Genomic DNA, 25,095 nt, shown 5'->3' on the forward strand with positions numbered 1-25,095 from the left:
TGCAGGGATGGGACCCGAGTCCCTATTGCCTTGTGTGAGGCTATCTCAAATGAACAAATGAATGGATGGTTCTTTCCTATACATTAACCCCCTTGGTAGTGGCAAGGGTGACACATTCACAGGGCCAGGACCCCAGCTATGTGGTGCTGGTGTGACTTACCCCCTGGAGCGTTCTGCTTCTTCCAGGGACATGTAGGTGGGGTGAAGTTCAGTCCCTAGACTGGGCCTGCAGGGGGACCAGCGGTGGTATCACTCAATCCCACCCATACTTGCTAAGCCCCTGGGCCTGGCCTTCAGCTGGGGACTGGTACCTCAGAAGGAACTGGGCCCTTGCCTGGGTCCTGCAGAGGGCAGTGGCGGGTGTGTGTGCTAGACACAGCCATTGGCTAGCCTTGCGGCAGTGGCCCAGGCTGTGGATGGGGCTCAGGGGTGCTACCAACTCTGGTTCCTGGAGGGCTTCCTGGAAGAGATGTGAGCTGGCCGCTAGGAGGCCACGGGGGTGCGGGTGGCAGGTTTCAGACAGAGAGAAAAGCCTATGTGTTCAGGGACCTGGCAGTACCTGGCCTTGCCTGGCACATGGGGCACAAGGGAGACAGCTCAAGGACAGTGCCCGACCCCATGGTGTGGGAGAGCCACAGAGGGTTGCTAATCGGGGAGCTGTGGCTGGGCAGCCTTGTCTCTTACTTGTGCCCATCTGTCTTTTCCAGGTCCAGACAGGGCCCTGCTGGCTGGCCTCTGCTGGCAGGAACCATGGCAGAGGCCGGGGATGCAGCACTGTCCGTGGCTGAGTGGTTGCGGGCACTCCACCTGGAGCAGTACACTGGGCTCTTTGAGCAGCATGGACTGGTGTGGGCCACCGAGTGCCAAGGCCTCAGTGACGCCCGCCTGGTGGACATGGGCATGCTACTCCCTGGTCACCGCCGCCGCATCCTGGCTGGCTTGCTCCGTGCCCACACGCCCCCAAGCCCTGCACCCCGCCCTACCCCCCGGCCCGTGCCCATGAAGCGTCATGTCTTCCGCTCACCGCCTGTGCCTGCCGCTCCACCGGAGCCACTGCCCACGGCCGGAGAGGACGAGGGGCTACCCGCTGCCCCACCCATCCCACCCCGGAGGAGTTGCCTTCCACCTGCCTGCTTCTCTGCCCCATCCGCAGCAGCCCCAGACCCTGTGCTGCCCCCGCTGCCTGCCAAGCGGCATCTGGCAGAGTTCAACGTTCCGCCTGTGCCCCCCCGCACTGGGACCCCCCGCCAGCTGGTGAGGTGAGTAGATGCCATCCCTGGTGGGAGGAACATGGGTGGAGGATCCCGGAAAGTGGAGAGGGAGTTTGTGGCCTTTGGCAGTAGGGTAAGAAAGGCACCTCGGTGGAGGGAACAGCATGTATAAAGCTCAGAGGGGGGAAGCACTATCCTGGGGCACTCTGAGCAGACTGGGACTAAACTGTTGGGTGAGTGTGGGTGAGGCTGTGGATGGCATTGGTGGGAGATTCTGTGAAGGCCGGTGGGAAGCCAGAAAGGTTTCAAGCGGAGTGATCGGATGAAAGCTGGATCGGATGGATGACTGGTGGAGGAGGAGGCTGGGTGACCATTGAGAGGGCTCAGGCCCCCAGGAGAGGCCCCCACTTGGGCTGTGCTAACAGGGTGGAGAGAGAAGTAGGCAGATGGAATGAGAAATTGGCCCTGGAACGGACGGGGCTTGGGAACGGCCTAGACATTAGCAGAGAGGGCATGGGGAGCCACATGGCATGCAGGTTTCCATCATGGGTGGATAGTGGTGCCATCCCTGATCTGGGGATCCAGGGACAAAGTGTACCCAGGGAAGAAGTCTCAGGTTCAGTTTGGGGCTTGGGGAGTATGAAGCCCTGGGAGGTGGGAGTACCTTCCGAGTCAGGAGGTAGCATGTGGAGGACACAGTCTAGGATGATGAGCTGCTGTTGGGGGAGCAGAACTGGGTGCTGTGCTCCTGTCTCCCGCTCCACACTGCTCCTGCCACATGCCCCCACATCCTGGGGATACTTCTCAGGCCACAACCTATTGGCCCTCCCTCCTCAGAATTTTTCCCGTCTCCTGGCTCCTGGTACTCCTTGTTTCCTTGAGTTTCCTCCCACTTCTATGGATGTTCCATTTTAACCTCCTTCACAGATGCCCTCCCTGCCATTTGCTGGGGTGCCCAGCTGGGAGGGAGGATCCCCAGCTAGTGCTGGATATATCTTTGGGGGGTGAAATGGAGATTACTGCAGTACTTGGACCAAGTCAGCCTAATCTGGGAACACTTCTTGGAGGAGAAGGGGATGTGCAGAGAGAGGTCTCTTGGTCCCTATGTTGGGCACTGTTCTAGCTGCCTCATTTCCATGGTCTTGTTGCTCAAGCCTTCTGGGGGATTTTTGTCTTGTTTTCAAGCAGAGAAACTGAGGCTCAGAGAAGGGAGAGAAGCACTAGCTGGATCCATGCCAAGTGCATGCTCAGGGAGCCCCTGTGGGGAGAGTCTGGAAAGTTTTCACCACACAGAGAGGGGAATTAAGTAAGGGGGCCTTGAAGGCCCAGCCATGGCCGTGGTGTTTTGAGGTTTGATTGGTGGAAGCACAAAAAGGGTTTGTGCCTTTCCTGAATTCACACAACTGGGGACCATACTCGGGTCCCCTAGGAGCCTGGCTCACTGTTTAGATTGGGGTTTCCTGGCACCATTGTGCCCTCTGGTGGCCATTCTGATGCATGCATGAGCCGTTTCTATTTCTTTTAATTCCATCAACAGGATGGGGAGTGGTAGGGGGGAGAGAGAATATGTGTGTGTGTCTATTTCTGTTTGTCCATCTGTCTCTGGGGGTGGGAGAAGGTGAACAAGGACAGAAGACAGAGCCCTGTCCATACAACAAGGACAGAAGACAGAGCCCTGTCCATTGGGAATTCTCAAGGTCTGAGGAGGCAAACCCCTCATTGAGGGAGTGGAGGCCTGGATTCCTGTTTCGGAGTCAGAATATCTAGGGGCAGGCCTAGCTAGCTGTGTGACTGATTAGCAGCTGCCCCTCTGGGCCTGTTTCTCCATCAGGTGCCCTCCTTGGCCTCCATAGTCCTCCTGGTACTAACATCTGCATTCAGGAGACTTGGCAGGATAGAGCAAGCGTCCTGTCTATGCCCCAAGGTACCAGCCTCCACCCTCAGAGCCTTAGTCTGAACTTAGTCACTTAGCCAACCTACCGGGGAGGCCAGGCTGCCATGCTCAGGAATCTGGCCCCTTGTTTTTGTTTTTGTTTTTTTCTTTTAATGTTTATTTGGTTTTTTTTTAGAGACAGACAGAGTGTGAGCAGGGGAGGGGCAGAGAGAGAGGGAGACACAGAATCTGAAGCAGGCTCCAGGCTCTGAGCCATCAGTACAGGGGGCTCTTTCTTAAAGTAGAGTGTGATGGGAGGTGAGCTGCCAAGCCTGGCTTCCTTGTCCTGGGGTCTTTGACATTTGGAACAGTCAGTCAACATCTGCAGGTCCTAGCACTCTGACTTCCAGGGTGTACAAAATCTTTAAAGCCAAGTGGTAGAAAAACTCACTGCAGATGGAACTTCATGTATGTGTAACAGGTGAAGGCTGGGCAGGGAGGAGACCAGGATGCAGCCTGATTGGCTATCCCTTACAGCCCCTCCCTATGGACCCTGGGCTCCACGGTGCACACTGGAAGGCTCTTCAACCTGGCTTGCTCCTGCCCCCTTTGCAGGAGTCCCTTCTTCCTGATATGGCCTTTGGGTCCTTGCTTACACCCTTTAGTAACGGGGTTCTCACTCTCTGAATCTTAAGACCTTTTACACCGATTCACGTGGTGACTGAGCGAGCATTTCTGCCTGGCTCCAGGCCATCACCCGCCTCCCCAGTGGAATTTGGGAACTATCTGCTGTGTGTGCATGTGTGTCCTCTTGAGATAGTGACTCCACATGAGGGCATGCCTAGCTGGTTGGTATGCGTGCACCGATAGGTGTGCATGTTTGTGCAAGCTGTCAAGGTAGTCACGTGTCTGTGTATTTATGTGTCTGCACACGTTTTAAGGGAGGCCATTTGTGATCCTGAGATGTCCACGTGAGTGGGCATTTATATGATTTCCGTGGTTACTTGCGGTGGTGTGTGTGTGAGTTCATCTGGGCCCGTGTGCACACGTACCTGTGCCTGTGTGTGCTGGCACAGTGGGGACGCCAACAGCATGAGTCCATTTGTGAGTGCATGTGCTGTGTGTTCTTTGTGTAGCGCCAGGGGTGAGCCAGTGCTGCAAAGCCCACTAGGGTCAGCTCTGTTAGGGCCAAGATTCTTGTTGATTTTGTTTAGTGCTGAATCCCTAACACCTGGGACAGTGCCAGGTGCCTAATAGACACTCCAAAAGTATTTGTTGTGTGCGTGAATCGATGATGACTGTATGCGTTTCTGCACTGCCCAGTGCTGAGCACGTGTGCTACCCATGCTGACCCAGCACCCAAAGAGTGCCCTCAGCACACACCGGACAGTAGACCATAGGGTTAAAGGGCCCCGCACTCGCACCCCAAATCCCTTCCTACTATGCAACCTGTGTCACGCCCGGACATCTTAGAAAGGCAGAGGCCTTCGAGGAGGCAGGCAGAAAATGAGCCAACCCAACTGGGTCAGGATTCTCAGAACCAGGCTCACCGTTCTGCCTGGCCTGGGAGGACCCCACTTCACCCCTCACAGGGTCCGCACCCCCGCCATTATTTAAGCTTGTAATAGGGAACTTGCCGATGAGTCCGGAGATGATGAGAAATGCCCAGAGTCACATGGCCCAGCAGAGTGGAAGCCAATGGTCAGACCCTGCCTCCTGGGCCGGGGCCCAGTCTACTCAGCTTCAAGTATCATAGATGTGGACCCTCTGAGCCTGCTTCCGAGTGGCAGAGGGGTCATTTCTGGGCCAGGTGTTCCAGGGTCATTCCACAGAGCCCCTCTCAGATTGCTCTGGGCCTCAGTTTCCTCCTCCAATACCTAGATGTCTGGAGACACCTTCAAAGAGGAAGTATTTGCCCAGAGGGGGCAGCTGCCAGCTGGAATCACACTGCAAGGCCTCCCACCTGTGCCCTTAACTGCCCTGCAGCCCAGCCAATCCCTGGTCTTCCTGAAGGCTGATCACTTGTTGCTGGGGCAGAACTTGCTCCCTTCAAAGAGCCTCTTTCCCAGCCTCTCTGGGCCTCCTTGTGGGGGTGGGGAAGGAGCAGCCAAGTCCAGAGCTTCCTGAGTGTCTACTCTGTAAGGCCCTGCTTGCCAGCACTGGGGTGGTTTGTCCCATTCCAACTTGGGATGGGGGGGCAGGCTGGAGGCGGGGAGGAAGTGTCTGCCCCAGGGGATTCTGGGTGACTTTTCTCTTTCTCAGTGTTTTCAGGAAGTGTGTATTGGCCGGGGCTGCAGGGGGTGGGGGAGGAGGAGAGCAGGAAGCCACGGGAGACTAGAGCTAGATGTGTACACACACACACACACACACACACACACACACACTCACTCACTCCCAGACAGATCCAGTTTTACTCAGAAACACTCTCAGATAAGTGATCACAGCCACTCAGAGCCGTACCTGGACCCAGACACGGCCTCAGACACACCCAGGGAACAGGGGCCTGGCTTTCTGCTAGACCAGCCCTGGTCAGACGAGCTGCCTGGTCAGGCACACAGCACTCTCTCGAGCCGGAGCTGTGGGAGTCCTCTGGCCCAGGACCCAGTGGACATCTGAGGGTGAGAAAGGGGAAGCTTTGGGCTGGGCTGTTGGCAGGGGTGGTGGGGAGAGGCGCCTTCAGAGGGTCTGGGAAGGCAGGAATCCCTGTCTGTCTGTCTGTCACCTCTGGACAGAGTTTTCTGTGGTACTCCTGCCCCCCTCCCTTTTTTGCTGTCAGAATTTTCTCTCTTCTTTCACTTTCTCCACATCTTCTGTTTTTCTCTTGCCCTCTCTTTTTTTCCCCTTCTCTTTTCCTTCTCTCTGCCCTGGGCTTTTCAGGCCTCTCGTCTTCCCATAAGCCTGTCTCCTGGGCCCACTGGGAGCCCATGGTACCTGAGAGACTGCCCGTCTGTGGGTGTCTACCCTTCAGGGACCTGGTGCTGGTCTCCTCAGTTCTGGCTTCTTTCAGTGTCAAGTTCAAGGGTATTGTGGCTCTGGGAAGCTCCTACCTGAACCCCTTTGCCCTCCCACTGAGTTCAGGATAATAGGGAGACCAACTGAAGGCTAGCACTTAGTTGGTGTGGTTCCTACCCCTCTTCCCCAGGGCAAACAGTGTGGTGGGTGCCTATGTTGTTGGGGGCTGGGCTGACCTCTCCCCCCAGTTGCTGTGGACCCCTAATGAACTCAACAACCCTGTGCTTAGATCAGTGGGGACATAGAGATGCCTCTAACCAGGTCCTGTCTGTGCACCCAGCCTGCCCTATGCCCTTGGCTCATCTTTCCACAGTGTTCAGCAGACCCCTACCTGCACCTTCTCCTCCTGCTAAGACAGCCCTGGTGGGACACTCAGGATGGGGGGATGAGCTCAACACAGTCATGAGCTCCCTCAGGGATAAACCTCCTCACCCTGCTGCCCTTAGTAAACAGCACAGGGCCAGACCTGGGAAGCATGATTAGCTGCCACAGGAGGGCTGGGCCTCTGTCTCCTCCTGCCCACTACAGCATGGCTTGCCTGCGGGAAAGCTCAGTGTAGGCCTGGTGGTAGGCATTCCATGAAGGACCCAACAGGCTGTGTGAACTTAGAGGAGGGAGCAGTTGAGTAGACCTCCTGGAGGCATGACCTGGGTACAGTGGAGCTGATGATCTGGATCATTGTGGGGATTAAATGCAAAAGCCTCCCAGAAGAGTGCTTAGTACATACTGGGTACTTAGTAAGTGGTAGCTGTTGTTCCAAGAAAGAGTGCTAAGAGCTGAATGAAGCCTTGGTTGCGAGGGTGGATGCCAGGTTAGTTGGGTGCTGCTCTATGGAGGGGTAGGGGAGCTTCTGACCTTCTCTAGTGATCAGGAAGTGAGTGGGGTGGTGGTCATTCAGTCATCAATACATACCCTCTGAAAACCCCCTGTGTTGAGTGGTGTCATGATGTGGAGGGAGATTGGCCTGCCTGAGAGGGCTCACAGCATGTGCAGAGGCTGAGAGGCATTGTGCAGACACTAACCAAGTGAAAGCCCAGCAAGGGCTCTCCATGCTGTGATCTGGGCAGAAGTAAGAGAACAGAAGCAGGGGAATGCTGGAGGGGTTGACCTTTGGGTCTCATAATGGAGAAGGAAGGACAGGGGCAGCCACCGAGGAAGCAAGAAGCACAGGACTGAGGCCTGAGCCCTCATAGCCAGGGCACAAATGAGGAAGCAGGCAGCTGGGAAGTTTTGCCCCCGTGGGGAGGGGAGTCAGGGTAAGAGATGGATGTGTTCAGGTCATTGGGCCTCATCCCACATCTCAGTCCTGCTGGCGAGAGTCTAGGGATTGAGATTGGGCTAGGTCCCTCCAAGGCCTGTGCGACACTTTAGGGGGAAGGTCTTGAATCCAAGACAGGGTGTAGGCCTGGGTCCTTGGTCCTCTGAGGTCAGTTCAGTGAAATGAATATTGATAGACACAGCTATACTGAATGGAAGTATGGAGGGTGGAGGAGCCCCAAAGAGGCCCCAGCCCAGCCTGGAGCATGAGAGGAGGCACAAAGTGGAGGGGGAGGATGTACAATTTGGACAGGGAAGGGTGTTCCAGGTGGAAGGAACAACATATGCAAAGTCCTGGAAGTATGCATTTATGGAATGCAGCTCAGGTAAGCATGGCTGAAATGTGAGCAGGGGATGAGTTCAAGGCCAGCCTGAGATGTGTAGGGTGCCTCACTTTGTTGGTCCATCTTCCCTTATGGTGAAGCCTGGTTCCTTTGGCCAGAGATTGATGTAGACAGAAAGATACGAAGGGAGAGCCAGGGGCCACCCTAGGGGAGGAGGCCATGAAGCAGGTTCCTGGGCCAGCCTGTGCTGTCTGAGCCTCTTTCATCACAGCCAGGGTGAAAAAGTTGTGCTGATGACCCGTGGTCATGACTCTTCTTACTGAATTGTCAGTAAGCCTGGAAGCAGATCAGAGAGGAAACTGAGGATCAGAGCTATAGTGAGCTGCTTTGTGAAGTCAGAAACTGATGTGTAGTCAAGCTGGGATTTGAGTGTGTTCAGCCTGGCTCCAAAGCTCTGCCTCCTTTTTTTTTTTTTTAATGTTTTCGTTTTTGAGAGGGGGAGGGGCAGAGAGAGAGGGAGACAGAATCTGAAGGAGGCTTTAGGCTCTGAACTGACAGCACAGAGCCCGACGTGGGGCTCGAACTCACGGACCATGAGATCATGACCCGAGCTGAAGTCAGATACTCAACCGACTGAGCCACCCAGCGCCCTCCAAAGCTCTGCCTCTTAGCTAGACAGACCACACATCTCATTTTGCCTGGGACAGGCCCTGTTTATACCTGTTGTTCTGACATAGTTACCTCTTTTAACTATCAGTGCCTCTTTTAACTGTCAGAAGTGTTCTGGTTTATACGATTAATTATGTGGTTACCCTACTCTTACCCATTCTGACATGGGACCCTCACATGTCCCCTAACCCCCAGGTTTAAGGTCAGCTGTGTGTATTTGCCCCAATCCAATAAAACAAACCTCAGGCTGTGATCCCATCCTAGGGTGGATCAGCCTCTGCCCCGTCCAGGAGTTGCCTGGTCTTGCTATGGGCATAGTGAGTAGAGCAGATGTGTCCATATGTCACTTGGATAGAGGAAAAAGGGACTGAAGGAGCAGGGGAGCCAGGGCTGGGGGGGCAGGTGGAGGTCCCCTAGAGGACAGGCCCATTGAGCTGTACTCTTAGGTACACACAGGCTTTCCATGGGCTGAGATGATAGAGGGTAGTGTGGAGAAAGCAAGCAGTGTAAGCAAAGGTTTGGGGTGGGGGCACTGAGCATGTGCTCATGTTTGGGGCTCAGGGTTGGGGCCAGTCTTCTGATCTGTTGGATCAGAGGTCAATAGGAAACATCCCAGCTGGACCTCAGCTGTAGATTGGAGCTGAGGCCGCTCTTAGGGTTATAGGCACTGACGTCCAGGACTCCAACTGGGGTGGGGGCACTTTGTGGGCACTATCCTTTCCTCTGGGGTTTTCCCACATGCTGTGCCTTCCGGATACCACTTCTCCTTTCCTGGCCTGGCCCTGACTCAGCATGGCCCCGTCCCCTGTGGTAGGCAGGCAGAGGTCAGCCAGGAAGGTTCCTGGAAGAGGATGATAGAATGAGGCCTGGAGGTCCATGGAAGGGGGGGTGGGGTCCCCTTGCTCCCACTTGCTTGGCACATAGCCATTTTCCTACAAAGACTGTGCTAGGAGAGGAGCCCTTTGCACTGTTCCCTCTCCCTTCTTGCCATGGTCACAATGACCGCCAGAGTTGTGATCACATTTCCTCTTGGATGGCAGCTCCAGAGCTGCCTAGATGCTGAGTTGGGGTGGCCGGTGTAAGGAGGCGAGCCTCAGAGAAGCTCTCAGATCCTAGCTGTGGCCTCATTTGACACCGTGGTTGAGTTTGCAGCTGTGGTGCCAGACTGCCTGGGTGCAAATCCCAGCTGTGGGATCCAGGACAAGTTAACTTTGTGTCTCTGTGCCTCAGTTTCCTCATCTGTAAATTTGGGATAACAGTAAGCCATACTTTATAGAGCCCTTGTGATGAGTAAATGAAGACAACAGAGAATAATGCACGCACAGAAAACTACTAAGAATTAATGAACCCAGGTCTTCATTTATTTATTAATCCCTGCTGAGTGCTGGGCACGCCATAGTGAAGAAGGTAGGTGTGGCACCTGCCTCAGGGAACTCACATGCTTCAGATGGGCGGGTCCCTCGCAGATGATCAGGACGGTGATGGGGGGGTACCTGGGGTCCAGGGATGGGAGGGCCATTGCTTCTTCAGCTCTGAGGATGCTCTGTTGCCACCTTCCCCTCACTGCTGGCTCTCAGTCCTGGGGAGGGTGTCAGTCCACGGAACCACTCAGCCCTTCTTGGCATTGGAGGGGCAGAGCCTGACCCCACTTCCCCGGGGCCAGCCTGACTGGCACTGACCTGACAGCTTGGGGTTTTACTCTCAGCTCATCGCAGGCCAGGCCCCCAAGGGCCCCTTCTTCCTGGAGTCTGGCAGGCTGGGTGCGATAGATTGCTTTGCCTGTTAGGAAGCCTCTGAGGACATTGTACCTGACCAGCTGGGGGTCATGCCCTTGGACCTGTGGGTACTTACTCAGTCTCTAGGTCTTCATTTACCCTTTCATTTGCTTTTCTCTCAACTGTAATGGCAACCTATCCACTTACCTATCTGTCACCACCCACCTGTCCATTCAGCCATTTACTTGTCTTGTCATCCATCCACCTGCTCATGTGTCACTCACCCAACCACCCACCCACCCAACATGCTTTTGTTGTTGACTCAGCCAGTTCCTGCACTGGGCTGTGGAGATAAAGAATCAAGTCTGATGCTGCCCCTGGCCTAAAGACACTCAGGGTCAAGTAGGGGAGACAATCTAGTGCAGTGTTCACCAGGGGGTCTTCTTAGGCCTTCTTAGGCCCCCCTAAACATTCAGGCTCTCATGAGCACCACTTGGCATCAGATTCCCTGAGAAGCATTTAAGACGAAACAGCTGGCCACCAGGGTAGTGGTGGGCCTTCCTCTGCTGTGGGGTCCTTGTGGCAGTCAGTTCACACAGCTGTCCAGGAGCCATTCTCTGTGGCCCCCCAGGAGAGGTGGGGGACTGAGACGACAGGTAGGTGTGAGAGCCATCCTGGCTTAGAAACCTCTTGATTCAAGAGTCCAGTATTCCATCTAACGACCCCAGAGGTGTGGTTTCGGGTTCCTACATGGGTTGTGCCAGTGACAAGCCACCACGTTCAGGGAAGCCCAAAGCCCCAGCTCCTCCACCGGGTTGAGAGCCACTTACAATCTCTCCCCGTCTAGGTGCAGTGCCTCGCTCAGGCCACTTTTGTCCAAGGCAACGTTGCCAAGGAACGTGGCTGACATACCACCTTCAGCAGGTTTCTAGGGGAGCAGTGTGAGAAAGCGAGCCGAAGGTCAGATTCTCTCAAAGAAAGGGAAGGAGTTCACTCCTTCTTTACCTACATGTGGGGAGGAGACCATTAGACTACAGGGTAATATGGAAACAGCCATGTATCTTAGGAGGTCCATAGACTGCGGAGTCAGGGTTCGGGTCCTGGCATAGTATAAATGCCTGGCACAAAGGAGGAAGATACTTTAAAAAATGTTATTTGGAATCATTCGTCTGAAGCTTGTCACAGAGGGGGAGATGGGCAGGGTCTGGGGGAGTGTGGAAGAGGGGTCAGGAAAGGCATTCAGAGAAGCAGAACTTGAGTTTGGAGATAAAGGATGAATGGATGCTCTCTGGTCAGAGACCAGGGGGAAGGGATTCCTGGAGGAGGCAACAGCAGGAACAAAGGCCTGGCATCATGGTCACGCCCCAGCTCTTGCTTGCTTTTGCGATAAATGCACACTGCCAATCACTGCCAGGAATGTTGGGGCAATAACCAGGCTGAAAATAACCAGTGAGACAATTGCCCACCCACTCTGATGTTCCTCCTTGGCCCCTGCCAGACACTGGCAGAGAGAGTGGGTGGGGCCAGGCCTCTAGGGCTAGGTCCCTTGTTCCAGCTGTGGGGGCACAAAACACGCCTTGTCTTGGTTAATTCTCCAAACGCCCTGCCAGGTCGGTGATATAGTCCCCCCTCTACAGAAGAAGAAACTGAGTCTCAGAGGGGCTAGGTGCTTGCCCTTGGACACACAGGAACTAAGACTGAGTCAAGGTCCAAACTCACATCTGATGCCAAAGCCAGGAGACACTCGGGAGACACTTAGCCTGTAGGGAACAGTGTGATCTGTGCTGAGACAGATACACAGAGCACTGAGGCTGTGGGAGCTCAGGGGGCCCTGAACCCGGCCTTGGAGTTGGGGAAGGGTTTCAGGGGGAGTGATAGCAGAGATGAGGAGCTGGTGTGCAAGAGGAGTGCGGTAAGGACATAACAAGAGATGGCAGGGATGTGTAGAAGAAGGAACCCTCGTGCACTGTTGGTGGAAAGGCAAATTGGTGGAGCCACTGTGGGAAACAGTAAAGAGGTTCCTCAAAAAATGAAAAATAGAACTACTATATAATCCAGTAATTCCTGTTTACCCGCAGGAAATGAAAAGACTAATTCAAAAAGTGTATGCAGCCCGATGTTTATTGTAGCATTATTTACAACAGCCAAGATACAGAAGCAACCTCAGTGTCCATTGATAGGTGAATGGGTAAAGAAGAGGTGGTCTATATATACAATGGAACATTACTCTGCCATAAAGAGAATGAGATTGTGCGCCACGTGCAACAACGTGGATGGACCTAGAGGCTGCACTGCTAAGTGAGACAAGTCAGAGAAAGACAAATACCGTATGATTTCACTCATACGGAATTTAAGAAACAAATAACAAAAAAAGGAGACAAAAAACCCAGATGCTTAAATACGGAGACCAAACTGATGGTTACCAGAGGGGAGGTGGGGGGGGGGGGTTGAAATGGGTGAAGGGGATCAGGAGTGATCACCTGTGATGAGCACTGAGTACTGTATAGGATTGTTGAATCACTGTATCGTACACCTGAAACTAATATGACACTTTGTGTTAACTATATTGGAATTAAGTCTGGTGGGATCAGGTGAATTTGAGGGGTCTGAGGCACCCAGGAGGTGGACACGTTTGCATCCATGTCTGGGGCAAGGGAGAAGGTAGTCTTGAGCCAGGGACCCCTAAGACTCAGGGCCTTGCGACTTGGTTTCTGAGGCTCTGGTCTCTGCCCTTGGCTTAGATGTCCATTTTGATCCTGAACCCATCCACTCACCAACACATTCCTTCTTATCCTTAAAAGCTCAAGTCAAGCATCACTTCCTCCAGTCTTCCCTGACTCCATAGGCTAGGATGCAGCCCACTCTGGACTGCTAGATTGGAGACGCTGTGGGTACATGTGGCTAAAAGCTAGAGCTTTGGGGATAGGTGACCCGATCACAGCAATGCAGGGGCAACTTATACATGCCAAAGAAGGTGCCTGCCTCCTTTAGGCTTGGGGAGCTTGGAGGTTTGCGGGCAGGGGAGTGAGGTGAGGAGGGCTCCCTTCTGAGTGTGTGGAATGAATGAGCTTTGCTACAGCCCAGGTGAGCTGGGAGTTCAGTGGGTTTGAGGTCTGGCTCTGTCACATAGTGATGCCAGCCCAGTGACTCCCCTACCTGGAGCTAACCCCTGGTGCCGAACTTTTGGTCTGTTCCCAGCCTTCCCTCCAGGGAGGAGGAGTTACTGTCATCACCACCATCATCCCCTCCCCAGCCAGCGCCTGAGGAGCCCCCGGCCACCTTCCCCCGAGTGCCTCCACAGCCCCCGTCTCCACCTCCCAGCCCCCCGGAGATCCCCCCGAAGCCTCTTCGCCTGCCTCCAGAGTTCGGTGAGTGCAATAGCCAGGCATGGGGTTCCTGGTGGGTAGCCTGGGATCAGGGCCCCTTGGGAGTCTGCAAGGATGCAAGGATCAAACTTTCTACTGGGCTCCGCCACCAACACAGTGTGGCCCTGGACAGGTGAGCACCATTCTCTTCATCCTCAAAATGGAGACGGCACCCACCTATCTGACCTACTGACTGTTAAGTGCACGTGGCAAACTTTTTGAATTGCCCTTGGTTTAAAGTCTAGGGATATTTTCCATGGTTGTCGATGGTTTGCTTTTCAACTTGGAGTGTCCATTTTTCTCGATTCTTGATTCTTGTTACTTTTTTAGCCTTTTTAAACAGTCCTTGCCTCTGACCCCTAAACTTACCCCTGTTCAGACCTCCTTGTGGTGGCCTGGCCTCTCCTTTGAGGCTGTCCTATGATGCCGTGAGTGTATAAATAGCATTTCCTGTCCCCTGTGCCTATTTTTGAAAGCTGGGCTGGGGTGAGGGGTTGGGGTCTTTTTAGGCTAAGGGTGGCCTTTGTGAAGCCAGGCCAGGGTACCCAGGAGGGGAGGCTAGTCTGAGTCTCTTCCCACCCCCACCCCTCTCTCTCCTCAGATGACTCTGACTATGATGAGCCTCCAGAGGAGGGGCCAGCGGCCCCAGCTGGCGTGATGACCAAGAAGGTGGGGCAGGTGGTGGTTAGGGTTTGGGCTGCCTGTCAGAGTGGAGGGTGGGCTGCCCAGCTGCCTCTCGGACCCTGGGGACCACCTGATAGAGAAAGGGGAGCCAGTTCCCAGGATGTTTCCTTCCCCCTTCGTTGTCTTGCCACGCAGGGCTTGAGGGTAGAGCATAGCACCTGAGCTCCAGCCAGGGATCTGGGGGCTCTTGTTTGAGCCTAGCTCCAGTCTTCAGCTACATCTGGATGGCTATGTGTGGCCTCTTCTCTCCCTCAGTGTTTGAGCACATCTCCCTGAGAGCATCTTCCTCCGTCTCTTTCACTTTCTCTTTTCCTGTGTCCCCCTGGTGTCTTAACTCTCCATCTCTGAGTGTTATTCACTATCCCTTCCTCTTTCTGTCTTTGTCTCTGACTGATGCTGTCCCCCTGGGTCCCTGTGCCGCCTGCTGGCAGGGGAGGGAGTATGTGGAAACAGCAGTGATGAAAGTGCTGAGTCGTGTGGGTTAGGTGGACTGGACTGAGGGAGCGCGGCAGCCCCCGGGGGGGGGGGGGGTGTGATCTGGGGCTTGAAGGGAAGCCTGATGCTGAGTGGGTTTGTGGCGGGGCGGCCAGGAGGAGCTCCCAGTGAGCCAAGTCCCACGTGCCGTGCGTGTGGCCAGTCTGCTGAGCGAGGGGGAAGAACTGTCTGGGGACGACGACCAAGCAGATGAAGATGAGGATGACCACGCCTATGAGGGCGTCCCCAAGTGAGTGTCCACTCTTCTCCAGTGGCTGCCCCACCTGGCTACCCTCCTTTCCCAAGTGTTACCAGCCACTCCATCTCCTCAGCCCCTGCCCCATAGAAGCCCCCATCCTGGGCTCCCTCATTCCTTCTCTTCTTTCCCAAGTGGTGGATGGCACAAGAGCAGCCTGAACTCATCCCTGCCCAGCAGCCTCCTGATCCCCGAGCTCCCACCACACCCCATGGACGGGCTCCCCGGGGGCTCCACCCCCATCACACAGGTCATCAAGGCTGGCTGGCTGGACAAGAACCCACCGCAGGGGTGAGTGATGCCTGTTAGGTCTTGCTGGTTCTCTGCATGAGGATGGGGAGTATTCTATACTGGATCCAAAAAACAGGCCACGGTTATTTGAGCAGCTCTGTCCAAGCTGACTGTAACAGTCAGTCATGCCCACCAGACCTATGTTTTATTACCGTTAAAATCGGGAAGTCCTGGGGCTCCTGGGTGGCTCAGTCAGTTAAGCATCTTACTTTGGCTCAGGTCATGATCTCACAGTTCATGAGTTTGAGCCCCACGTTGGACTCTGTGCTGACAGCTCACAACCTGGAGCCTGCTTCGGATTCTGTGTCTCCCTCTCTCTCTGCCCCTCCCCCACTCGTGCTCTATCTCGGTCTCTCAAAACTAAATAAACGTTAAAAAAATTCTTTTTAAGTTGGGAAGTCTTACTTTGAGTCTGACTTCTATCATTCTTGCTATAGGTAAAGTCCCTTTTCTCAGTGGCCATTTGGGTTCCTTCCTCCCTTGAACCTGGTTATTTCTAACTTTGTATGTGGCTGCAAGAGGGGGCGGGGATAATCTTGGAGCCTCTCCTCTAATCCCCAGTCCTTTGCTCTGTTTTCCATCTGCCCCTGCTTCTCCAGATCTTATATCTATCAGAAGCGATGGGTGAGACTGGATGCTGATCATCTGAGATACTTTGACAGTAACAAGGTGAGGCCCATGTTGGTCCCTGACAGGACCCCTGCTCCAGCCTGGCCCTAGGCTGACCCTTGACACTAGGCTTGGGTGGAGTCCTTCCCCAGACCAGACCTCACTAGAGCTCCAGTCTGACTCCTTGAACCATGTCTTCCTTGCTCATTGGCCTGCTGTGGGGCGTGGTCAGGGTCAGTGTCAGGGCTATCCCTCATCACCTGTGGGGCACGGGGCTGTAGCTAACTTTTGTGTCATCTAAAGTCAAGGGAACCAAGGAGTTCTGAACCACAGTGCAGCTTCCCTCTCTTCCCCAGGACGCCTACTCTAAGCGCTTTATCTCTGTGGCCTGCATCTCCCGCGTGGCTGCCATTGGGGACCAGAAGTTTGAAGTGATCACGAACAACCGGACCTTTGCCTTCCGGGCAGAGAGTGATGGTAAGGGGTAGGGCTGGGAGAAGATTGGCAGCTTGGCCTGGTAAGTGGGGGGAAGAGAACCAGGGCACATCTGCTCCCCCTGCATCAAACCCAGAGAAGAGTCCATCTTCTATGAGGTGGGAGAGAGAAGGGGACACCCTCTGGCTCTGTGTTTGAGACACCCACTGAGAACCATTTATTTCCATTTGCAGGGGAAATAGGCTCAGATAAGCGAAGTGGCTTGTCCAGCGTAGGTGGCACAGCTGGGATTGGAGCCTGAGCTTGTCCAAGTCCAAGAACTCACAGATAGTCAGAAATGGGTAGGGTGGTCTGGGTGGGCTTGCTGGCGGAGGTGCTGCTTGAGGAGCCTGGAATAGAGAACCTTAGGGGGCTCCCTGCCAGGCTGAGCTCAGGCCTACTCTTTCCCCTTGGCCTGCAGTGGAGCGGAAGGAGTGGATGCAGGCCCTTCAGCAGGCGGTGGCTGCTCAGTATGCCCGGGCCCAGCTGTCTAGCGCTTATCCGTTGGGTATTCGAGGCTCAGAGCCACCTGACCGTGCTGGCAGCCTGGAACTACGTGGTTTCAAGAATAAACTGTATGTGGCCGTGGTTGGGGACAAAGTGCAGCTGTACAAGAATCTGGAGGTGCGAAGGAGTCAGCCAGATTGCTAAACCCCTCCCCTGCTCCCTGCCTACTTGTTCCCTCAGCCTGCCCCTGCCCCCTGCCCACCCCGGTCCCTCACCCTGCCCCCTGTCCCCTGCCTACCCTGGTCCCTCAGCCTGCCCCCTGCCCCCTGCACCCCCCCAGTCCCTCAGCCTGCCCCCTGCCCCCTGCACCCCCCCAGTCCCTCAGCCTGCCCCTGCCCCCTGCCCACCCTGGTCCCTCAGCCTGCCCCATGCCCCCTACACCCCCCCCCAGTCCCTCAGCCTGCCCCCTGCCCCTCCCTGGTCCCTTAGCCTGCCCCATGCCCCCTGCCCACCCTGGTCCCTCAGCCTGCCCCCTGCTCCCCCTGGCCCCTCAGCCTGCCCCCTGCCCATCTCATCCCTCAGCCTGCCCCCTGCCCACCTCATCCCTCAGTCTGCCCTATGCCTACCCTGGTCCCTCAGCCTGTCCTTTCCCTTTCTTTCTTCCCCTGACTGAGCTCAGCCCTGTGCCAGCCACGCTTCCTGCTCCCAGTCCTGACACTATCCCCTGCCTGGTTCCTGAGCATTACCTTCCCATCACCTCCCTGCCTCCTGCTCTCCTTCCCTACTGCTACACGGCCTCTGAGCCTGGGTCCACTGACCCATTTCCAGATTCCTGTACCCTCCTTTATCTCCTTCCAAGGTACTTTTCTAGTCCCTAGGGTTCTACCTCCCCTTCCTCTCTGTCCCTCCCTGGGCCTTTGAGCCCCACCCCCCAGGCCTTGCCCTCACCCCTTCCCACCTACCTGCCAGGAGTACCACCTGGGCATTGGCATCACCTTCATTGACATGAGCGTAGGCAACGTGAAGGAAGCAGACCGGCGCAGCTTCGACCTCACCACCCCCTACCGCATCTTCAGGTGAGCCTCCCTCCCCTCGCTTACCTGCATCATCACTCCCTGTCAGCATTTTTCTTCTTGCTTGTGTGGAAACCTGCCCCTTCTAGGATGGATTTCTCCCCTCCCTTCCCAGCCCTGACCATCCGCACTGGTCCTTTACCTCCACTCACTAATCTCTTCTGATCCCTCCCTTCTAAGAAATCTCACTTTTACCCCACCCCTCTCTGACCATCACTTTCCACCTCCACCACCCCCCCCCCCTCACTCCCAGGCCGTCACCTGCCTGAACCTCTGAGGCACTGTGCCATGCTTGAGTTCAAATCGTGTATATTAGCCTGGCTGCCATGCATGACAGAATAGCACAGACTGGGGGACTTAAACAACAAAAGTTTATTTTCTCACAGTTCTGGAGGCTGGAAGTCTAAGGTCAAGGAGCCGTCCGTGTTAGTTTCTGGTGAGGCCCCTCTTCCTGGTAGATGGCTACCTCCTCACTGTGTCCTCATGCGACTTTTCCTCTGTGCGCATGTAGAAAGAGAGTGAGCTATCTGGCATCCCTTCCTCTTTCTGTAAAGAAACCAATCTTACCAGGTTAGAGCCCCACTCTTAAGATATTATTTAACCTTAATTACCTCCCTCAAGGCCCTGTCTCCAGATGCAGTCACACTGGGGGACCACAGTTTGGTCCATAACATTCTGGGTCCACCACTGGGTCACTGTGTGACCTGGGCAAATCGCTTGACCTCTCTGTGCCTTGGTTTCTTCCTCTGTAAGACCACGACAGTCTTTGTAAAGCCCTTACCTGACGCGGTATGCAGTAATTGCTCTGTCAACACTGATGCCATCATGCCTCCGTCATCATTTCTTTTACCCTTAGCTCAGATCTCTTCTCCCCCAGGGACTTTCTCCTGAGCTCCACCTGTATGTCCAACAGTTTTGTGGATTCCTCCTCGACTCCCTGTACCTCCCAGGCCCGTATCTCCACCCATGGGAATGTCTGCCTCTCCTGCTCAGCCCTGGGGACACCCGTCACAACCCCTGTCTTGCCCCCATCACTCTCTCACCTTTGTCTGGCGCCTCACCTCTGTCCCTCCCATTTTGTCCCAGGCCAGGGGGGCCTCTGGCAGTGGCTGTGGTGCTTCCTCATCCATTAGCTGATTGTCTACAACTGCCTGCAGGGCCTTTTCTTTTTGTTGAAAGCCAATTTTTTATTTGTTTATTTCTTGCATTTGAAGTTCTCTTTGATGACATCATTGGCCTGGGATTCTTTGTTGTCATCCTTAACTACCATGCAACCGTGACCAGCCACCTTCCAGCATTTTCAAGAAGCCTGCCTATTCACCTACTTTCTTGTTGTCATCAACCTTAATTAGGTTGATTTGGTGTTCGGCACCAGGGGCCTCCACCCTCCTGACATATGTAGGCTGAGACAGTTGGACGTAAGAACACAAAGACGGGCTTAGTGCTTAGCTAAGGCCTTGGCAGCTTGCAGATTCCACATCTTAGGCCTTTGTGGATGAGCATGGTCTTCAGCCCCTCTTGTAAAGCAGCATTATAGCCTGTCACACCTCTAACAGCGATGCCTTTTTTGGCCATGGTGGCGGGTGATGGGGGTAGCCGAATCTTGAATACATACATATGTGGTGTGGTGGCAGCAGGGAAATAAAAAACCAGAGGAAGACACCTCTGTATCCTCTCATACTGAAGGTGAAACCTCCACCCCACTGAAACTCTCCACTGCATCTCTGTTGTCCTCTGGGTACACTTTGCCCTCTTCTGCCTGGCACAGGCTTGTCCCTGTATGTCTCCCAACCTCTTGTCTGCACGTCTGCCCATCCTGCCTGCAGGTCCTGGAATGCCTGTGTGCCATCCCACCCCTTTGCACATGCTGTTCCCTTTGTCTAGAACTCCTTTCTGCCTCCTCTGGCTAAGCCCTTTTCATCTGTCACGTCTTAGCTCGGGCATTATTTTTTCCCCCGGCAGCCTTTTCTAGTCTCTGGGTGGGGCAGAGGCAACTCTGGGCTCCCCCAGCTCCCGTGTATCTCTCAGGTTCATAGTGTCCTTGCTTTTGTCCATGCCCACCTTCCCCACAGACCCAGGATGCCACCCTCTTCTGGTTATGAGTGCTCAATGCCTTCTTCCTGCCACTGCCCCCCCGCCCCCCAAGGCTGTGCCTCCTCATGCTGCCTGCAAATCTCTCTGAGCCCTTTCCCACCAGCCCCCACCCCCCACTCCTGTGTCCCTAGCTTCTCGGCCGAATCGGAACTAGAGAAGGAGCAGTGGCTGGAGGCCATGCAGGGAGCCATTGCCGAGGCCCTGTCTACCTTGGAGGTGGCCGAGCGCATCTGGGCTGTGGCCCCCAACAGGTTCTGTGCCGACTGCGGGGCTGCCCAGCCTGACTGGGCCTCCATCAACCTCTGTGTCGTCATCTGCAAGCGCTGTGCAGGTGTGTGGGGCTGGGGCACCAGGCTGAAGCATGACACGGCTGGTGTGTTGGGATGGTAGGTGGCCCGTCTGGCTGGATGGGCTGGACCCAAGATGGTAATCAGATCATTGTTGGTGAAGTTGTACCTGTATGCCAGGCCTTTCCCACTGTGATTAGCCCTCAGTCCTGAGATTGTAAGGCAGGGGTTAACTGCTCATGCCATGGGTAAGGACACTGAGGCACAGAGAGGGGAAATGGGTTGTTCAGGGTGGCCTGTCAAGTAAGTGTGGATTTGAGCCCAGGCCTGTTGGGGTCCAGCACCCTATCACATCAGAGGAGTGGAAAGAAATGAGACAGGAGGAGCTGGCAGGGCGTTGCAGGCAGTGGGAGGAGCTAGTGTTTCATCTGGAGGTGATGGGAGGCAGGAGTGGGAGGGAAATGGTCAGATTTGTGCCTCAGACTCTGGCTGGTGGGTGGAATCCGAGTTGGAAAGGTGAGACTGGGGACCAGCGGGGAGGCTGTTAATGGATCCATTAGAGAGAAGAACAGGCTAAGGGCTGGTCTGTGGAAGTGATGGAGAGCACTTGAGAGATGTGCAGGATCTGCAGTGTAAAGGTCTCAGGGACAGATCAGATGAGGAGGGTGAGAAAGAAAGACTGGAGCCTAAGATTGATTCATCTACTGAACCGGCATTTATTGGGGGTCTCTGGTATGCCAGACACTGTGAGGTATTGGGGATTTGGCTCTCCTGGGAGCTGATGGTGCCCAGGTGGCAGCTTTGGGCAGCTTGAGATGGGGATCTGGGGTGTGGGGGACAGTTCTGGGGAAGGCGCTGAGCTCAGTAAGAAGCCCTGAAGCCTGTGGGACATCTAGGGCAAAGGTCCAGGAGGCCTTGGGCTGTGAGGTCTGGGTGCAGGAAAAAAATGACTCGATTTAGAAAGGTGTCAGCTCACGGAGGCATATGGGTGACTGGAGTGGAAGAGGTGCTCCATGAGAGGTTGCAGAGGGCGTGAGGCTGAAGCCAGAACCAGGCAGTGCTAGGCACTCCTAGAGCCCCAGCCTCCTCCCTACCCCGGGGTCCTTTGTGGGACCTAGAGCTGAGCAAGGCTGCATTCCCTCCAGCCCCAACTCCCCCTGCCCTCTCATTCCACAGAGATTTACTAAGTGCTCACTATGTGCTAGACTTTATTCTAGGCACGGAGGCTAGACCCTAAAGCTGACAGTCAAGGTTCCTGCTCTCAAGCAGCTTACATTCTGTTGGGGAGAGGCAGAAAATACATATATGAACCAATAAAAACATCAGGTAATAAAGTGCTAGGCAGATAATGTGTCTGTCAGGAAGCCCTCTCTGAAGAGATGACATGTCAGCTGAGATCTGGATGGGAGGAGGGAGCAGACCCTGGGGAGATGGGGGAAGAGAATCCAAGCAGAAAGAACTGTGAGGGCAAAGGCCCTGAGGCAGGAATGAGGTTGATTGATAGGAAGAGGGAAGAGAGTATGGCCCAGGGGGATTGGGGTTGGGGAAAATTCTGAGATGAAGTTGAAGAAGCAGGTAGGGAATTCGTATCTAATTCTGGGGAGCCATTGGAGGGTCTAAAGCAGGGATTTGTTGTAAGGAGATTTGCTTTTTAAAGAGATCGCTCTGGGGGCACCTGGCTGGCTCAGTTTGTGTGTGACTCTTGATCTGGGAGGAGGAGGAGGGGGGTGGGAGAGTCATGAGTTCAAGCCCCATGTTGGGCATAGAGCTTACTTAAAAAAAAAAAAAAAAAAGATCAAAAACATCACTCTGGCTGGGCTGTGCAGAGAGTGGCCTGTGGGGGTGACGGGGGGGGGGGGGGGGGGGGGGGGGCGGGGCGGGGGCACTGCTGCAGGAGCCCAGGTGACTTTACAGGGCTCAGTTCTGTGGTGCCAAGAGCAGGGGGATGCGTGGCTGGTTTCCAGAGTGGTGTGTGAGTGACCTCTCCCTGTCTGCCCTGGATGGGCTCTATGGGGAGGCAAGGATGGGGGGAAGGTTAGTGCTTATATGAAGGAGAGAGCCCTAAAGACCCATGACCCTGAGTCTAGCCCTCTGTCTATAGGGGAGCACCGTGGCCTAGGCGCTGGGGTCTCCAAGGTGCGGAGCCTGAAGATGGACAGGAAGGTGTGGACGGAAACACTCATTGAGGTGGGAGAGCCTTGCCCGCCGCCTACATTTGGGGTCAGCTCCACTCAGCTACTGCCTGGGTCTCCCCCATCTCACAGACCCCGGCACCCTGGAGCTAGAGGAGACCTTGGGGATCATCTAGTGGGTGGGGATTTTGGAAAAGTTGATTTTTGGCAAAGTCAGCAAATTGGCCAGTGAGCTAAGAATGTTTCTGCAGTTTTAAAGGGTTGTAAAAAAAAAAAAAAAAAAGGAATTTACCACAGAAACTGTCCTGCAGAGCCTAAAATGTTGTTTCATCTTCATTCACATATGCCAGTGGGTGTGAGTATGTACGTTTGGGGGCATACTTACATGTGCATATGTGCCTGTGTACTTGGGGTTCCCAGGTACTGACACATGTGGTGGTCACAGAGGAGAACCGTGCAACGGGAGGCTGACCACATGGGCCTACCTGACAGCCCCAGCCACGCTTCAGTTTGGGTGTCACATCTCCTGTGAGTTAGGGTTAGAATCCCCAGGTTAAACATGAGGGCACTGAGGCTCAGAGAGAGAAAATGACTTGCCCAAAGTCACAGAGTAAGTCGGTGGTGGTGGAGCCTGTTTCTGCTTTATTCTCTTCTGTGACCCAGCACCCCACACAGGGCCTGACAAGTAGGCAGGGTGGGGGGCCCGGGAAATGGCTGTGGAATGAATGATCAGCAGGATGAAGGGATTAATAGACTAGTCCCCTGGTTACTGGATTCTTGCATCTGCCCCCCAGCATTAGCCCCTGCTCCTCCTCCCCTGAGCCCAGAGAGGAATGTCAAGGACAGGAGAGGTTTCCAAAATCCCTACCCACTCCATTGGCTAACAGGTCAGCTGCCGCCCCCAACCCATGACCCTTGCCCAGGCTGTGATAGCCTCAGGAATACAGAGTTCCAGATGTGGGAAATAGTAAGGCCCCCAACCAGGCACCAGGCCTGGGGCGTCTACCTGGCAGACGGTCTGCCTCTCGGTCTGCCTCTCGTCCTGTCGTTGAGCTGAGGGACTAGGCTTGGGCTCACAGCCACCAGCAGGCCAGGCTGCCCCTCAGCTTCCCCGATTGGAAAGTGGGTAGGTGGCCTGGCTCTCCCAGCCCCTTGCCTGACAACCTCGAAGATTTTATAAGAACGGGCCTCTGGACATAGGCTGCCTCTCTAACCTCTTGCCCAAACCCACAGCTCTTCTTACAGCTGGGCAATGGCCCTGGGAACCGCTTCTGGGCAGCCAATGTACCCCCCAGTGAGGCTCTGCAGCCCAGCAGCAGCCCCAGTGCCCGGCGGCGCCACCTGGAGGCCAAATACCGTGAGGGCAAGTACCGCCGCTATCACCCGCTCTTTGGCAACCAGGAGGAACTGGACAAGGTCAGGGCACTGGGCCTCTGGGGCTCCTGGAGACCACCCACTTTCTTTCTGCTCCCCTCATTGCTCTCTGTGTTTCAACTCATCTTTTGCATCAGCTCAGAGCGATGAGCTTGGTATATAGGGAAACTGAGGCCCAGAGGGCAGAAGGACCCTGCCTGAGCCACAGGGAGAGTTGGAGCAAAGCAAGGAGGAGTCAGGCCTGACCCTTGGGCCAGGGCCACATCCCCAGCATCTGTCTGCCTCCCTCCCCTCTTGATTCCTCTGTCTCCCAAACCGTCCTGCTCCTTGTGAATCCTGCCAAAAGGAGTGAACTTGATGGGGATGCTATTTCCTGTCAGGCTCATGAAAAACAGCTGGCTGCTCTGACCCGCCCCCCCTCCCCCATCCACACCCCACTCAAGATGAGGCCCCACATGGGCCCCAGGCCCTGACAGGCTGGGAGCCAAGCCCCGGGCCCTGGTCTGGCTCAGCCTGAGTGGGAGGTAGCCTGCTCCAAGGCAGGGGGATGCCACTGTGACCTCTTATTGGCCTTCAGCCCCTCCCCCCAAGCAGCCCCACCCAGGAAGGCTCAGTCTAGCTAGAAGTCCAGTGGGAGCCAGACCTCCACCTCCCAGGAACCCAGGCGTCCAGCCCCCAGCCCAGCCCAGTCTAGCCCGCCAGCTAGGAGGGGCAGCAACTCCCATTGGTTGAGAGGGCTGGGCAGGCAGTGAGGAATTCAAATGTGGGAGGAATTAGCTACAAAGCACCCCGCTCTGCCCTTCCACAAGGCAGAGGGAGCTTGAGATCCTCTAGAGAACAGGCTTGGCGGCTGACTGGATCCCAGGGGCTGCCAGCAGGGGTGAGCCCTGGGCCACTCGGATCCCCAGCCTCTGCAGGGCAGCCCCTACCTACCCTCCTAACCCCTTGGCCTTTCTCTTCCTCCCCCTTTCCTCTTTGGCTTTCTTCCTGCCTCTTTTCTCTTTCAACCTGAGGATGGGCCCCCAGACTTGGGTGACTCCTTCCACTCCCTTCCTCTCTTCCCCCAGGCCCCCTTTCCCACTGTCCCCCCACTCTGACTTAGGCTGACCCTCCCCTCCCTCTTCCTCCCTCCTCCCAGGCTCTGTGTGCTGCAGTCACTACCACAGACCTGGCTGAGACCCAAGCTCTCCTGGGCTGTGGGGCTGGAGTCAACTGCTTCTCAGGGGACCCTGAGGCCCCCACGCCCCTGGCTCTTGCCGAGCAGGCAGGGCAGGCGCTGCAGATGGAATTCCTACGGAACAACCGGACCACGGGTGAGTGGCTGATGGGACTGTCCACCTCGAGGGATGGGCCTCCCTGCTGCCACCGTCTGGCCTTTTGAAAGGGGTGCTGGGTGGGGGTCGCCAGAAGCGGTGTATCACCCTGTGGGGTTAGACATGCATACCACGTGGGCT

General features: G+C 55.3%; 1 protein-coding gene and 1 pseudogene across 6 annotated transcripts in view; one reads left to right on the forward strand and one right to left on the reverse strand.

The window, feature by feature from the left end:
* Positions 1-25,095, forward strand: part of ARAP1 (ArfGAP with RhoGAP domain, ankyrin repeat and PH domain 1) — a 66,362-nt gene that overhangs the window by 24,445 nt on the left and 16,822 nt on the right. For 5 of the 6 annotated variants that reach the window (XM_043580316.1, XM_043580318.1, XM_043580319.1 and 2 more), the window contains 13 exons: positions 708-1,259; positions 13,280-13,449; positions 14,048-14,115; positions 14,721-14,854; positions 14,996-15,151; positions 15,751-15,820; positions 16,117-16,237; positions 16,656-16,858; positions 17,651-17,757; positions 19,980-20,179; positions 22,237-22,322; positions 23,501-23,683; positions 24,780-24,954. In XM_043580316.1, coding sequence (XP_043436251.1) covers positions 751-1,259; positions 13,280-13,449; positions 14,048-14,115; positions 14,721-14,854; positions 14,996-15,151; positions 15,751-15,820; positions 16,117-16,237; positions 16,656-16,858; positions 17,651-17,757; positions 19,980-20,179; positions 22,237-22,322; positions 23,501-23,683; positions 24,780-24,954 — 2,182 coding nt within the window. In that variant the 5' untranslated portion in view covers positions 708-750. Of the gene's footprint in view, positions 1-707; positions 1,260-10,617; positions 10,738-13,279; positions 13,450-14,047; positions 14,116-14,720; positions 14,855-14,995; positions 15,152-15,750; positions 15,821-16,116; positions 16,238-16,655; positions 16,859-17,650; positions 17,758-19,979; positions 20,180-22,236; positions 22,323-23,500; positions 23,684-24,779; positions 24,955-25,095 lie in introns of those variants that run through there. The other variant, XM_043580321.1, reaches the window with a different exon arrangement.
* Positions 18,950-19,329, reverse strand: LOC122483374 (annotated as a pseudogene).

The sequence above is a fragment of the Prionailurus bengalensis genome, chromosome D1 (assembly GCF_016509475.1).
Source record: "Prionailurus bengalensis isolate Pbe53 chromosome D1, Fcat_Pben_1.1_paternal_pri, whole genome shotgun sequence".
Lineage (NCBI taxonomy): Eukaryota > Metazoa > Chordata > Mammalia > Carnivora > Felidae > Prionailurus > Prionailurus bengalensis.